The 15,724-nt window shown below is 42.1% G+C and overlaps 2 protein-coding genes across 4 annotated transcripts; both read right to left on the bottom strand.

The window, feature by feature from the left end:
- Positions 1 to 304: 304 nt before the first annotated feature.
- Positions 305 to 5,486, bottom strand: lim2.2 (lens intrinsic membrane protein 2.2). Its single transcript, XM_075485582.1, has 5 exons — positions 5,416 to 5,486; positions 1,476 to 1,664; positions 1,197 to 1,337; positions 808 to 942; positions 305 to 446 (listed from the first exon to the last, which is right to left on the bottom strand). Exons 2-5 carry the CDS (start codon positions 1,651 to 1,653, stop codon positions 376 to 378), a joined length of 525 nt encoding a protein of 174 aa, XP_075341697.1. The 5' UTR covers positions 1,654 to 1,664; positions 5,416 to 5,486; the 3' UTR covers positions 305 to 375.
- On the bottom strand, positions 3,842 to 15,639 carry LOC142400575 (WD repeat-containing protein 47-like). 3 transcript variants are annotated; one of them, XM_075485580.1, is made up of 17 exons: positions 15,466 to 15,639; positions 14,412 to 14,468; positions 14,000 to 14,190; positions 13,774 to 13,857; positions 13,273 to 13,357; positions 12,072 to 12,380; positions 11,387 to 11,826; positions 10,191 to 10,287; positions 9,155 to 9,327; positions 8,811 to 9,068; positions 8,623 to 8,698; positions 8,265 to 8,422; positions 7,760 to 7,929; positions 6,647 to 6,817; positions 6,308 to 6,439; positions 5,826 to 6,044; positions 3,842 to 5,652 (listed from the first exon to the last, which is right to left on the bottom strand). In XM_075485580.1, the coding sequence occupies exons 3-17, from the start codon at positions 14,155 to 14,157 to the stop codon at positions 5,510 to 5,512; spliced, it is 2,673 nt and encodes an 890-aa protein (XP_075341695.1). In that variant the 5' UTR covers positions 14,158 to 14,190; positions 14,412 to 14,468; positions 15,466 to 15,639; the 3' UTR covers positions 3,842 to 5,509. The 3 variants fall into 3 exon arrangements, with proteins under 3 accessions (XP_075341695.1, XP_075341693.1, XP_075341696.1); XM_075485578.1 differs by having other exon boundaries at positions 15,478 to 15,639; XM_075485581.1 differs by lacking the exon at positions 14,412 to 14,468 and having other exon boundaries at positions 15,478 to 15,639.
- Positions 15,640 to 15,724: the final 85 nt, after the last annotated feature.

Below are 15,724 nucleotides of genomic sequence, written 5' to 3'. Positions count from 1 at the left end.
GGCACTACTGCAGCAGTAGTGTTTTCATTCTTGTGGCTTAAAAGCATCATGTAGTAGAGGATATCTCAGAAACTAATGAAATGCTACATATGAATTCATTTTAACCATCCTTTCACATGGTTGGATAAAAAAAGAATTATGATAAAATGATTCCATCCCTGGCACCCATAGAGAAAGTGGATCTGCTGGAGGTAAGAAAGGTAAGATTCTTACATTTTTTGGAGTTAAGTAAGAAAGAACTTATTGAATGTGTAGCAGAGCTGCAGTGAAACCACAGAAGACTCCATGATTTCTATTTATTCCATTCTAAGTTATCAATAGCAGCAGCAACATCCGTTGCAACATTACTAGAGCTAATCAGGAAGTTGATCTTGTTCAGCTGTCCGGGTTATTTGAAGGAGCAGGCTCTGCAGTGGTCCGCTGGTAAGCACAGAGCTGAAACCCACCTAAAGGAAATGACAGAGGCCTTTTAGACTATCTGTGAATGACAGGCATATCAACCTATGTCAAGAAAAGCACTTAAAAGCATGGATTGTTAGTGGACATTTTTTAAATCCAGGAGAGCCAGAGGTCATTTGTTAGATTTGTTCTAAAGTCTTTGGACTAATGTGTTGATGCTGTGTGTTAGGTTGTGTTGCTCTATACAAGAGAAAGCATAAAGTTTGATGTTTGACAGAAACTAAAATCATAGTATCTGATTATTAACTTACTAACCCCCTTCCCCAACAGCGTGCAATGTTGTGTCTTTCAGGAATTTCTCCAACAGTGTACATAGCCTGTAAAATGGAGATTAAATACAATACAGACCTGCTGCAAAAGCCAAAATGACAGCAACCCAGCCTATGATGTAGGACCAGGAGAAGCGCCAGTCCAGGAAACGTTTGCCGAAGAAAGTGACGGTCACTCCTGTGTAAATTGCCAATGCCAGCAATGCAAGAAAACCTGGGATAGAAAACAATATGAAACTCCATTGAGTTAGTCATGAGAACAGACCCAAAAAAGATGCACATTTTCTGAGAGGCCTTTCCACAAATGGAAAAACAAAAACAATTAATATAACCTGTAAGAATTTTACAAGTTACCTTGGACTTAAACTCTTGGTGACACCAAACTCCAACTATATAAAAGGCTCAGATTTGAGAGACAGTCTAATACAAAAGCAGTGTTAGGAGTATTCCTTGACATTCCTTGGTTACCTGACAGGACCAGAGCGATGCCACCCGTGCGGACTCTCTTGTTCTTGGTGCCGTTCGTGAAGGCGGTTAGGCCGAGCACCACACCGGCAAAACAGCTAAGCACTGCCAGCAGCATGAAGGCTCGTGTAGCATCCCAGAAAGCTGGACACATAATGGTCAGGACCACCTTTACATGCTCAGTATATACATACAAATACTAAACAACTGGGTTAATTTAACAGGTGATGAAAACAGTTAAAGCAGACAAAAATATCCAAAGGCAATTCCTGCTGTGCTTACCCACAGTTGTGGTGTGGGCATGGCATTTGTGGTTGATGCAGAACCTCCAAAGCCCTTGATTGGCTGAGCTACCCGAGTACCGATACTGCATCCAGAAGTCCGTTGCTGTGGAAACAATGAGAAGCACAAGGGCGGCCACACCACACAGAGTGCCCCCTCCTGCTAAAGTATACAGCATCGTGGAGAAGCCTGGGAAAACACAGCCCCCCTAAACATTCAGCAACTGTTCAGGGTAGAGAGGACACATTAATAAACATTATTAAAGTTTATCTTAGACATTTACGACTTACTGTCTATTTAAAAAAGCATTTTCTATTCCTTTAACTACAGTTTTTTATTTTGTTGGCTTTTATAGTTATTCTTCTATCATGATTATGAACTAAAAAGGCAGGTAACTAAGCAATGCATCAGACACTTTAACCAAATATATCTGTTACATATCAACTAAAAACAACACAATTTCTTCATGCACTTAAATTTAGATGCATCTCTTTGATAGTCGTGAGTTTGACAATTCAGAACTTCAGCTGCTAGTCTCAATTTAGGGAAACATCCTCCTGTGAAGTTAAAGGCTGTAAAGCTCCAATAATTAATGCGAACCATGCCTCTCTCAATTTCCTATGTAATACTGCTTAGTTTAATTTTGATAGCCAACAGATTAACACATTGTATTCTACTTCAAATGCTTCCAAATGCGATGCACACCAGTGGAAGGGATTGAAGTTTAAAAACACAAATGTCAATCAATACTTGTCCCCGTATAAGATGAACAAAATCAATAATGAAATTGGTTGTAGCCAGCAAAGCACTTGAGCCAAACTGATTTATGACAATAGGCTTGCCCATCAGGCATTTCCAAGCCTTTGTCCACCACTAATTCCTCTCTATACACCACAAACTCTTCCAATACCGAGCAACTGAACCGTCAGCACTGTTGGTCTCTGTCACCCAGCCAGCAAACCGGTGATTTCATACCCTGATTTTAACACCTAAATGCAGCTCTTAAAACTGGTCAAAATACCACTGTGCATCCAAATGAAATTTGTCTTAAATGCCCCTAGTAACAATGATCCTTTTGTGATAAGTAACACCAAATATCAGGGTCCGAAGCCCAGTTCGTAGGCTGCGCAAATCTTTATCGTTGTTAGAAAAGAACAGATCCTCAAACTGAATCTTTCCTGAGCCTTTGTAGTTCCTCTTGCTCCCCAAAAACAGCTTCACTGATTTTCTCTTCAAGAAGAAAGTCGGATCTTCCTGGTAGGAACAATAAATGCGGGTTCTGTGTAAATCCAGGTTATTTTCTGATACCTCTAGTTTGGCTGGTCTCTCTCCAGGGTTGCTGTCGGTAACAGTGTGCCAATGCTTTTTAAACCCTGAACCTCTGGTTCTCATTGTCCACAGCACAAAAGAGGGAATGATCGAGTGCAGCATGTGAGTGACGGTAAATCCCCCTCTTGCCCTCCTCTTTCCTGTTACCCCCATCCCTCTATCACCCTACTATCTCTACCCTCTTGCACTTGATATTTTTACATGTGCAAGGCATGACTTCATTTTTTTTCTAGTGTTTTTCTTCATTGCTTCTCAAAACCTTTCAGCCACAGTAAATATAATTGGAAACTCCATCCTGTCAGTGGCTTTGGCCAACACCCACAGGTAAGCCATGCCATTGATGGAAGTAATGTGGACAGGCACAGTCGTCCTGTGCTTAAGGAAGCAATTGCAGGGAAGAAAGTGCACCTGCGTACATCCTGGCCCTGCATTCCGCCGGTGTGCACACAATGATGTGCCTGCTGCATACATGAATACACGAAGAGCACAATCTTTCACTTCATATCTTTATTCCATCAGACTGTTCTAAAGTGCCTTGAGATACATATTCATTAAAAAGCAAAACAAGTGCGAGACAGACTCTTTTTGTGTTGTTTCAACAGCTTGAGCCCCGTGAACTCTGTGGTTTCTTTATTTGTCCATAAACGTCATTTAAAGACTACACTGGTGGACACAAACACTGAATATTCCATCGAGAGCAGCGGGTGTAGTTAAAAAAATAAGAGATGCACATTATGGTAACCCACGACATATTCTCTCGTCTTGCATGAGCCTCTCTCTCTCTCTCTGAACAAGGTGATTATTTAGGTGCTCAGGAAACGTGAGGATGAAATCAGGTGCTTGTTGTCCAATTTAAGAGACCCGATTTGCCATTTCACGTTGGGCAGTCTTGCAGCATTTCCATTGTTTAAGTGCATTATTGCCATTGTCTTCACTTCAACCGGCTGACATTTCCTAGAAATTCTTTGAGAGTTTCGTCTAAGAAATGGATGTTTTGTTATTCTCAGACTGATTAGCTGCATTAATATCAAGCCTACTAAATTTTAAACTTTTCATTTATCTACATAAATAGACCTAAAACATCAACACATTTTCACACAACTTAAACAAATAATACCAAATGTCTCCCATTGGAATTTTGAGCTTTTGAGGAAAATGAAGTCTGATCTAAACAGGAAAATTGTTTTATGGACAAAACAGAACAGAGCAAGGCAAAAGTTTCAGAAAATGCGGTGATCAGGTCATAGTTATGCATGAATACAGAAAACTTCTCACAGATTTTGTAGCGCAACCACGTTTTTTTTTCAGTCTGCATTAATGTTTTAAAGCGCCAGGTTTGTTTTGGAAGCGACAACTTTAAGTAACATTTGCTCATTTTTAACGTTAGGAAGAGCTGATTTCTTACAGCTGTTCTAAGCTTTGGTTTAACTGTGCTCACCCTTTAAAATTTCAGCAAATGTATTGGCCATCAGAGTCTGCACTGTGAACTTGCACATCAATGTGCACATGCCAGAACTGACAAAAGAAAACATTGCAAAATTGCAATGTCTTTGTTTTGTTTGCTGAATTCTTGTCAGAGACACCTTTAGAAATGACTTTCCAGACCACTGAAATGCCAAACTTCTACAATTTCTATGTTTTGAGCCCTCATATAAAGCACCAATAACTAAACAAATCTTCTGATTATACCAGAGAAAGAGACTCTTGTTTTTACACCCTAAGTGGCCAAGAATGGTAACAGTTTTTCTGCAGCATTTTTACAGAATTTACAGTTGTCAAGTCATATGAAAACAATACCTAAATAAAATTACAAATAAATAATCTCTCGATTAAAACATCCCAAAATCACTATGACCATTACAAAAAGGCACATTATGATATGCATAACTGAACGTGGTGTCCAGTCACTGTTCCCAGTAGAAACCAGAATAACAGAGTCATGCTTTGATGAATCTAGTTAAAAATGCTGATGTTGTGTTACACCAAAAGCTGAATCTTTCATAAACTGGCCATCATCATTTTTGTACCATGTTGTGATTGCAGCCGACTCAAATGTATCCGCGCATTGTGAGAGAAGACTGTGTTCATTTCAAAGTGTGCTTGCAGTGAACTCACTCGTGTTTTTTGAGGCAGGCGTTTTCTGCCATTTTGTTAACACTTTGCTATTTCATCTTTACACTGTAGTTAGAAAAGCCAAAAGAAAATGATGAAGCAATTATACAGACACATCCAATGTTTTTAAGAGTTGAGTCACATGGATCCCAAACGGAAACACTAAAATATTACTGTTTCCTCTTTTTTAGCATATGCTAAGTATGCTTATCATTATCCTCTAAATTCAATTACAGTCCAACCGTAAAGCCAAATACACACACACTTATACGGCATCGTGTTTACTTGCAAACACACGTAACCACATACTAACAGTACAAAGTGGCGTTCAAACACACACAGACGCACACACATCGATATAAACTGTTGTCTTTTAAGTGACTTCATGCCTCAAGAATGGCTCTGTCACAGCTTCTATACACACTGAGCTTTAAACTGAGCATTTTGTTAACAACCCGGTGTTCAAGATATGTAGTCCTATCAATGCACATATACACACCTTACAGCACTTAGTGATGCCGTGCTGGGATGTATGTGGACACTGCTCTTAAACTCGCGGCTGCTTTTGTTGTGAATAGCAGCGTTTTTGGCTCTCAGGGGCCCGGAGCCCAGAGGACGACGGTTCGGTCGGCAGATGAGGAGAGAAAGGTTCCGTCTTGTGGGTGCCACCTACACTGGATGACCTTGTCCCAGTGCTCTCCGGCCACTGTCTGAGGGAGGGGCTTTGTCAGGTCACCTGGCATCAGGGAGAAGAAAAGCGTCTCACAGAGATGGCACAAAGTGCGGTCAAACGGTTTTGAATTTGAATAATTCCATTCAAATAATGAATTTACTGGGCATGTCTGTACTGAATTATGCACGCCAAGCACAATCATTTTGTTTCTTTCTCCCCCATAAAAGTGTTGGTACCTTGAAGGTCACTGATGATGATCCTGTTGTCATAGGAGCCAGTGAGGAGATGATGGGCTCCAGATGAGAAGCGCACGGAGCGAATGTCACTGCTGTGGGGGCGGCACGTCTGGACTATGCGGCCTCCTCTAATGTCATACAGCATGCAGGTACTGTCCTCCTGACCAGTGGCCAGCAGACGGCCGCTGGGATCCACAGCCACTGACGCAACTGCACTTCCTGTGTGAGACAGAGAAGTAATGTCACTGGCAGAGCAGATATTTAAATATTTCCCACGATCTAAATGAGAAGCCCTGTTATTTTTCAGCCTATTATCAACAATTTCACTTATGACTGTCAGGACATCTAACAAAATAGCTATTCAAGTTACCAAGCTCTGCTTCAACTTCAGTACAAAGGTGATCTGTAACAGTGTGGTATCAGTCCTTTGCAGTTGGGTCAGGGATCAGCTCCAGTGCAAGTTTGTCTTGATTTTGTCTCACCTGAGCCGTGCAGAGTTGTTCCCACCACCCGAACACAGCTCGGCACACGCAAGTCCCAGAACCGGACGGTCTTGTCCTGAGAACCCGAGGCGATCATCCAACCTCCCCATGTGTACAGAGTCAGAATATGCCCTGTTCAAAAATAACAGTGACATTAGTAATAACGGTGTTATATACATGCCACACACACATAAATGTAAATATCTATATGTAATAACTATAATAGCCTCTCATAATTGATAGTTTTTGTAAGATATCTTGTGCATAAATGCTTATTCAGATGGTCTTCTGTAATTCTGTAATTTCTTTCACTCGCTTGCAAGTGAAGAACTGAAATACCTGTGTGTCCACTCAGGGCGTGAAGGCCTTGTCCTCTCTGACAGTCAGTGGTGTAGATGTTACAGTCCCCAGCCCCAGCACTGATCAAGATGGATCCTCCACTCTCAGGGCCCTCCATGAAAGCCAGGTCCCTTATGGTACCATCATGCATGCTGAACTCAAGGTCGGGGCCTGAATCAGAGGTGTACATTAAAGGGTTACTTGAAAGCCACTCACTGCCAAGAGATAACCTGCATGTTACTTGTTAAAAGTAATGTGATTTCATTTTAACAGTCATTTAACAAAACAACACAAACTTTTTCTCATTCAAACTATTGCTCCATGCATCTCTTTCATATTTCTGCCTGAAAAAAGCTCAGTGTTAGCTCCTGTCCTTCCCAGTCTGCACTCACTGGTCAGCTGAAATAGTGAAATTGCTCATATTTTGTCTGAGGCATGCCAAAGTAGCCATTAGGGTGGCATTAGGAAAATATGTCCCATGGTGATGCATCCCAGTTCGGGAAGAAAAACCTAGGATGTGCTAAAATAGCTAAATAAACGTCATCTTATGTTTTTTCCTAAGCAACAAGTATTTGTGACATTCTCCATGGAGTTGAGGATTTTGTAAAAGACAAATGGACTGCTGAGAGATCCTAACTTCACTTTTACCAGGCTATCTTTTCCATCCCAAATAGTGTGATAGTGTCTTACAAAATGATGCGCTGAATACTGCTGCTTTTCCTATCATTTCTGGGATGGCATAACCTCATAAAAAGGATATATAAAAAAGAAGCCACTAAAGCTACTTTTCTTAGAAAGTAGAAAAATCTACCAGCTATTATCATGGCTGCCACTTGGTTACTTGTGGATCGTATCCTGCTGTTTGGAATCATCTGAAAAAGACTGTTTTTATCACACCCCGGGATTGTGAAAGAGATAATTCATGAGGAGTGAAAATGACTTCCTTTGGTGTGGACTCTGAACTTGGTAAAAAAACAAAAACAAACAAACAAACACACACACACACACACACACACACACACACATAGATCAACATTAAAAGAGATACAAAAAAAAGAAGATATGTACTTTTAAAGAATCTTAAAAAAATAAACTAAAACTGATTAACTGTACCTGTAGCGTTGCAGCTGTCCGCATTGAAAGGCAAGACCTTAACGTATTTATCATTGGAGCCAGTAGCCAACAGCTGTCCACAGTGGCTCCAGGCCACACAGTAGATTGAGCCCTTGTGATGTTTGTTCCTTCTGAAGCGCACCGCCGGCTGCTTGACTGCACCAGAACCACTAAGGGAGCAAGCGCATCAGACACGGATTGGAAAACTGTCGGGGCGTGACTTTCCCAGCCGGATTCTCCTCATTTAGACCAATTAGTCTTTATGTTTCCACAGCATTGATTTCTGAGAGATGAAACTTCTGCCATAAAATACATTTAACACATCTAATTATCGTGCTTTGACAACAAAAAACAACACTCTATGTTTTTAAAATCCATGAGATGCATAAATCCCAATGTACTCGTGTGAGCATTCTATCAAGTCATCAGCTATTCTGCAACTATTCAAGAAACACCTCCTCTATCTTAAGATATTTCATGGTGGGCAGCTGTGAATGGTGCCTACTTAGTGGTCAGCGTTTCTGGGTAGGCACAAACTCTCAGGGTTTTTGAGTTGGAGCCGACGGCGTACAGTGCACCGGAGGGATGGAAGGCCACCGCACGCACCGCCTGCGTGTCCTCCAGCTGGTTCACCTTGACAAACTGTGTTTTGGACTTCCCGGTCTGCACAATAGCAGAAAGGTCATCTTTAGCATTATGATAAGTTTCATTAAGTCGGCAAATGGGATTTTTCATTTACTCAAAATGTAAACAGGGGGATTCACTACATTAAGACTTGTCATGTAATTAATGTCAAAACGATTAACTATACAAGTAAAAGCTTGACAGAGCTCTCTACTGGCTTTGTTGACACTTTGCTTTACCTTGTGTGTGTTACATGTTGCAGAGGAGCCAGAATCGTCGTGGATAGCAGGAGCAGACGCTCTGATTCTTTCAGCACTGATGATGACAATGTAAACACTGATACAGTTGCAGCATAAATAATAGTCAGAAAAAACTTTTATCCGATTTTCTGTGAAATCTGATAACCAGACAGTTGGCAAGTTCTTACCTTTGACTGGTAGGAACTGTGGACTCACTGAGTGAAGGCGAACCATGGTTCCCAGAGCTTAATGGGGCGCTGCTGCTAACCCCATCGGGCTTGTCACTCGACAGCCCTTTATCTGCTGTGTGGCGTGTGTTGGTCACTCTGGGGCTGGAGGTGCTATTGTTCTCCGTCAGTCCATTCCAGTGCTGCCCCAAATGGTTCATCACTTCGTCTCCTTTGTGGTCAATACTGACATTCATCTCCTCCAACCTCTGAATGGATCTACACAAAAGACGAGATCTCTGGTAGCGCTGAGGTTGTGTTTCACTCGACAGTGATGCCTGAATCTTTTCATCTGACTTCCTCACCTGCTGAGAAACGTCTCGGTGAGGTTGTGTTGGGCTCCATCCTGAGGCTTCACTCCTCCTTCCAGCAGCATCTGCTGGTAAAGCTGCCTCTGATGCTGCTTCTGTTCCAGGTGCTGCTGCACGCGAAGCCGCTGCCTGTAATATTCCTGGATGTGCTCTGTGGAGTCACAACGCTAGACAGACAGACAGACACACACACACACACACACACACACACACACACACACACACACACACACACACACACACACACACACACATAGGCCGTGACCCAATATGAGCAAATTTTGGTTGTAGGAATTGTAGAAGAAATTGTTCAAGTGTTAAGAGAGCAGATGTTTTAGCTGAGCAGGTCCTGGAACCTGGTAGAATATCTTTTACTGCCTGACAAACTTTTTCCAAGAGCAACTACTAACAACGCTTCAGCTCCCAAGGCCGTGTCCTCCATAAATATCCCATAAAAAAAAAGTTTTCAAGGCCCTACAGAGGTTATTCTCCTTTGTGCCTCTCCCCACCTTTCACACACGCTCACACACACACAAAAAAAACAATCTAATCTCAAAGTACTTTGCTCCTGTGGGATGCATAAATATGAGTGATGATGAAAGCAGTAGGCCATCTTGGATGCAATCGCACATCAAACCAGATTATGTGCTTCCAGGGTCCATGATCTCCATCTCCTACACTGAGACAAGGGGGCAGTCAGTGGGGTGCAAGTACCCCATGGTCAGCTCCAGCAGAGATTTAGACAAGATTTATGACATGGTAAAGGTACTAAAGCCAGGCAGTTCAGGGATTCGGGGGAATTAATACTATATCCCTTAAATCAGCAATAATGACTCTAGACATCTGAAGAAGAAAAAAAGTAAAAAAAAGAAATAAAACAGATCCCTCCTTCACCTGAAAACACTCAGCCACAGATAGTCTAATATACACCAAAGATAACATAGGATGACCCTTCATAGATCAACGGTCTCTTTAAGGTCTAAGCTGCACAAACTGTAAAACCTCATTTACGGCCTGCCGTTCATATCACCTCATGTGTTTCTGTACTGCAGGGTGGCCCGCCATCTTTCCCCGGAGTTAAAGGGGTACGTGTTACGTTGGGCCCTTCCAGCCCCTGTGGGTGCTTCCTGCAGACAGGAAAACATACGAATGACTGTGTGGCAGTCCATTTGAGCAGATTTCAGGGAACATAAATACAAAAGTACATAAGCGTTTCGCAAATGTGCAAAAACAACTTGGGAAAAAAAGTAGTTGTGTGTAAACCAGTGTAAGAACCTTGTAGTTTATTCCATAATCAGTGTACTGGTTGTACTCTTTAGCTGTGTCCAGCAGGTGGAGACAGAGAGAACCTGGCAACATCTTGTTTGCAATTTTATAAAATCTATTTGAGATCACACTGTAAAGCAAACTTGTCATCGTCTCTTGAACGGAATGAGCTGGTGGACTTAACCATTGTGCCTTATGTCCTTAGCTTTTATTTATTTATTTATTTATTTTTTAAACGAGGAGCTGCAGTTTGACAATTTTCCTCTTTGTGAACAGTCAACAGCAGTGGACCTGATGATGAAACAGTGATTGAGAACATGACTAAGGCCTGATACTGATAATCTAGGAAGCCATTGTAGTGGATGAATAGACCATGTGGACCCTGCTAAAATCATACCTATGCTGTCAAACATCTCATGTTTCCACACAGGAAAATGATCTTCAATTCAAAGCATTCATTTAGAACGGTGTATGGCAGGATGGCATCACATCCATCAAGCTACACTATCAAGTGCTGTGTGCAGCCCTGTTAACAGATAGTGCATTACAAGTGTGTAAAGGCAGGGCTAATGGGATTAATGATGCTATGGATGGAGTCATACGGGAACATCTAGGTGCACAACTGAGTAAGACAGCTCTGGATGAGGAAAAACAAAGATTATCCAACATACATCGAACATCGATACATATATGCATATATTCTAGAATAAATACATTCTATTCTGTCGGAATTACATACTTTAAAACATCACTATAGGTTTTTTATACAACTGGCCAGAGGTTGCAGAAGTAAAATTATTCAAAAAGTTAGGACATCTAAAAAAAAGAACAAAAACAAAAGCAAACATTTGAAATCAAATCAAAATAAATCAAAGTCATGGATAATGGTGTGCACTGTATTATACAATTTATTTTCCCATGTACTATGACAATTGCCTTACACAGCATTCTGGAACCCACCTTTCAGGGGAATCATCCAGGTGATGTACGTTGTTCTCCACTAGACTCCGGCTGAGATTAGACTTCATGTTGGCCTCCATGCCTCTCTTGTCCTGTGCTGCCAGACCATGGGACAGGCCGTCCAGCGCGGGGTTGAGGGATCTGGACATGTAGGTGTCAGCTGAATGAGGTCGCTGACGAAAGGGTGAGGTGGGGCAGGGGGAAAGACGGTTGATTAATGGAGTGAGGAGGTCAGCGTGTCCGGCCTTGCTGGGTTTCACCAGGCGGTCCGTGTGGATGTTCAGGGTCTTCTGCTGGAAGGCGCAGGTGAAGGCAGTTGAGGAGAGGTTCTGCAGCCAGGAGAGCAATGACAAATCCAGCTCATTGCAGCCGTTCCCGCACAGCAAATCCAAGCCGAGCAACACTTCCCCCTCGCTGATCTCTTCCTCTGTAGCTTTACTCTAGAAAACACAAATGTGCCCTTAGATTTGTCATGTTCAATAACTTGTTCTGTACACCACGTGATACGACTTCATTCAGTTTTGCACCAGAAAACAGTGCGTTATTGTGCCTTAAAAGATGGCAACGGATTTTTGAGTCTTTCTTCAAATTTGCAGAGGTAGCATGAGCTTTGCGCATTGAACCTTTAACATGGTTTAACTTCAGCTAAACTGTAACCCGTTTAATCTTCAGAGTATTATCATACCTGACAGAACTCAACGCAGCATTCATAAAGGATCCCTTTGATGAGGAGTTGGAAGAGGCGATTCCCGCTCGCTCTGAAGCCTGCCTCACTCAGCTTCCTGTCTGCGGGGATGAACTCAGCTACCATAGCACAGGCCTCCTCGAAGCAGTGCACACGAGCTGTGCTCGGGTTCCAGTCTTTGAACTCTGAGTGGTGGGTGAGGCGAGGTAGGGTGAGCAAGAGACACAACTTGCTATAGTCTTCCTTGGTCGGGCAGAAGTCCTCCAGACAGTGGAGACACTTGACTGCCTCTTGCATGGTGAGCTCCAGCTGCAGATGGCAGGAAATTCAGGGAATGGTGAGGCTGACGATGTGATTATAGTGATGTATTTAGCAGCTGAGTTCACTGGTATTTAGCAGACAAAGGATAGAATTTTCTGTTCCGTACAAATTCAGAAGATCAGACAAATAAAAAAATCTGTAAAACCTGAAACTTTTTTTACATTACATTACATTACGGTCATTTTGCAGACGCTTTTATCCAAAGCGACTTACAATAAGTGTGTTCCACCTCAGTAGGCAAAAGAACTTCAGGTCACAAGAAATCATAAGTGCATTTCCTTCCAAAACCAAACAGCTAAGGGCATAACTAGTGCTAGAGTAAGTGCGATAAGTCAGGTACCAAGACAAATGGTTAGGTACCTAGATAAATTTTTATTAGCTGAAAGAGATCATACTGTGTTTTTTGTATCCACCCACGTCATTATGTTCTACGCTGTTTGTTCATCTAAATGATCTGCAGAATCACAAAACCCAAAGTTCCATCTAACAGAACACACTGCTTCTGAAATGACTAATTCATTACCTAGACTTTTCAAAGGGTGGCCTTGAACATTAGAGCACTCTAAAATAAAATGATGAACCTGTAATTGAGCATAATTTGGTCTTTCAATTGGAGTCGAACGATCTGACAATTTGATCGCTTTGTGTGAGCAGTGGGGGACTTTTATGCTTCACGACAGCCGTTAAAAGCTTTTACACTCCAAAAAGTAGGTTATCTGAGACTATTATTTTAAAATTCTGGAAAAATCAGAATCTGAAAACTATCATAAATTCTATAAAGAGACTGTTGCTTCACTGGTGGATTACATGGATCAGTGGATTATCTCTCTGGGATAAGTCGAGTTTATGAGCTGGACAAGTTAATTAATCATATACATACGTTATGAGGATCTTCAGCAGCTGACATGGCGTTATTTACGCACAAAACTTCCAGAAACTTCTGCTTCAGGATGATGTAACGAAACCTAGAAACACAAATTGAAGCATTAGGAAGTGCATTCTGATGATTAACAATTTTATTGAGTTTAAAATGTTCCCCATGTGTGTAGAGTGGCAGGTAAGGAACAGGACACCAGGATGATGAAATGATCATGCTGCTGCAGTACTGGAACTTGACCCAGTTTTAGTCCCTGAGGCTACCAACCCTCTGCTTTACAGGCAAAGTCAGTGTGGAAGTGAAGGGACCTATTACAATGTCTGCAGCTAATATAACGTTTGAAGAGTAGATAACACAAACATAGTAAGCCTCAGTTTCAGATAGGCCAGCTTTCTCTTCATAATCTCTAACCAGAAAATCCCTCCGGTCTTTAAACATCTTCTACATGACACTTTAGTCAGTAAAGCACTGATGGGAATCATGCAAATAAAAATCCTCCCCGACCTTTTCTTGTCAAACTTGTCCATCCCTTCTAAAGGCTGAATGAACTGCATCACCTCCTCCCACTGGCCGTCCAAAATGAGTTGCCTGTTGAAAGTAACCATCAAGCAACCGTCAGCAACAATCGGCCCCATCACACCTGCAAACACGATGCTTCGGAGGCTGATGCACGTTATAAAAACTCCTTTTAGTGTCTCCTCTTGCATATCATACAAGTGTGCAGTCACACCTGAGAAAGAGCATGTCATCAGAGTAGAGTCCGTTAATAACGCCGCTCTCTTTCTCCAAGGCCAGCATGCTGATGTGCAGCCTCTTGGAGTTGAGGAAGTCCAGTATCAGCTTGATCACCTCCACCTCCTTGATGTTGATGGTCTCCTCTGCCGTCATGATTACAGACGTGTTGTGGCAGCTTGTAGCTGGCTGGGAAACAGGAAGTGAGAAGTAGATAGGCATGCTAATGGAAAAGTTGCACTAAAAGAGGGGAAAAAGGCTGTTGACCAAAATCAAAAGGTTTACTATATTTAGTATATATATATAGGCTATTTTAATTCAATTTTTTTTTAACTTATTGTCAGCTTTGTTTTAGGAATTCCAATCAAGTCTATTAAACATTTAGACTTAAGGCTTAAATCATTATTTACATGTATGCTGTTGGTGGCTGACCCAAGGTTTTTGTGCTTCGAAGTTGTTCACATAATCTGCAGGAGGGGGGGGGGGGGAGATAAGGAGAACAGACATAAATATATACACCTTGATAGGTTATATAAAAGCACTTTTTCCAGTCTTCTCTCCCACCCCTTTAAGCCATTTTGCTGTCAACAAATGGCCTTTTAAGAAAGTATATGCTCGACTTGAATTTGAGCATTTTGCTCAAACAAATAAGTGGCTCATAAGTAAATAAGCAAGTAATACGTATGTAATGAAACATTGGAATGTGCTTTCGTACTATTTCCAGTCAAATAGAGTTTAAGTGATTTGCAGATCATTGCAAAATTACAGCAAATTTGGCTTTATCAAGCAATCCCAACAGTGTAGTGTGTGTAGGCATGAGCGACTAAATAAATGAGCAGTGATAGTGCACAAACACAATGCTAATGATGCAAACACTGAGGAACACTTTTTATTGCACACCGTGCCCAGTGGCTCACTCACTGAAGCTCAAATACAATAGTATTCCCTTCTTCTTTTTTTCGTTTTAATGAATTGATTAAAAAATAAAGTTTGGAACAATTTCAAGTGGTAAATAGACTCCAGACTTTGGCAATGGTACAAGGGAATACCTAAAAACGCAGTTGTTTAGCCAGGGCAGGTATATAAATGGTTAAACGCTGCAACATCACACAGACAGTTACAGCGAGACATTAAGGGGTCCGTCACTGTCTGTGCACGGTGCACTCGTGAAAAGCGGAGAGAGACGTGATGCCTCCGGGTGGCAGCTGGTGACACCGCCTTGTCCCCCGCCTGCACAAAAAAAATAAAAGAACAACAGCCAGCTTTGGTCCTGGATGTGGCAGCCGGTCTGCGGCCCAAATCTGACAGGCTCAGCACTTTATCTGCACCCAGACACACCTTGTTCGCACGATCATGACATCACTGAACGTTCACTTGCACGCAAAGCAGCTAACTGGACACATCCAGGACAGCCATATCATTAAATTTCCCCGCATAAGACCACACCGCAGGCTCAGTCTGTACCTGGCTCCTCACCTGTCAGTTTTGCGCCAACGACACGCCGCATTAGAGCCGCTCCTCTCCCTCTGCGGTCTCTGAATTGAACACAAAGAGGAAGACAGGCAGGTGTTTGATTGTTGTAATCTGATTTCCAGAAGGCTCCCCTCTGCCTTGTTTCTTGTACACAGCTCGCGGTTGCCATGCGGACGCAGACGCAAACCACCAATCAACTGAAAGGATGACGCCCCGAGGCCACACCCACAATCCACCGCAGACGTGAAAA

This window comes from Odontesthes bonariensis, chromosome 15, assembly GCF_027942865.1.
Source record: "Odontesthes bonariensis isolate fOdoBon6 chromosome 15, fOdoBon6.hap1, whole genome shotgun sequence".
In the NCBI taxonomy this organism is placed as follows: domain Eukaryota; kingdom Metazoa; phylum Chordata; class Actinopteri; order Atheriniformes; family Atherinopsidae; genus Odontesthes; species Odontesthes bonariensis.
Note: the sequence above shows the minus strand (reverse complement) of the source record. Positions and strands in the feature narration are given on the sequence as shown.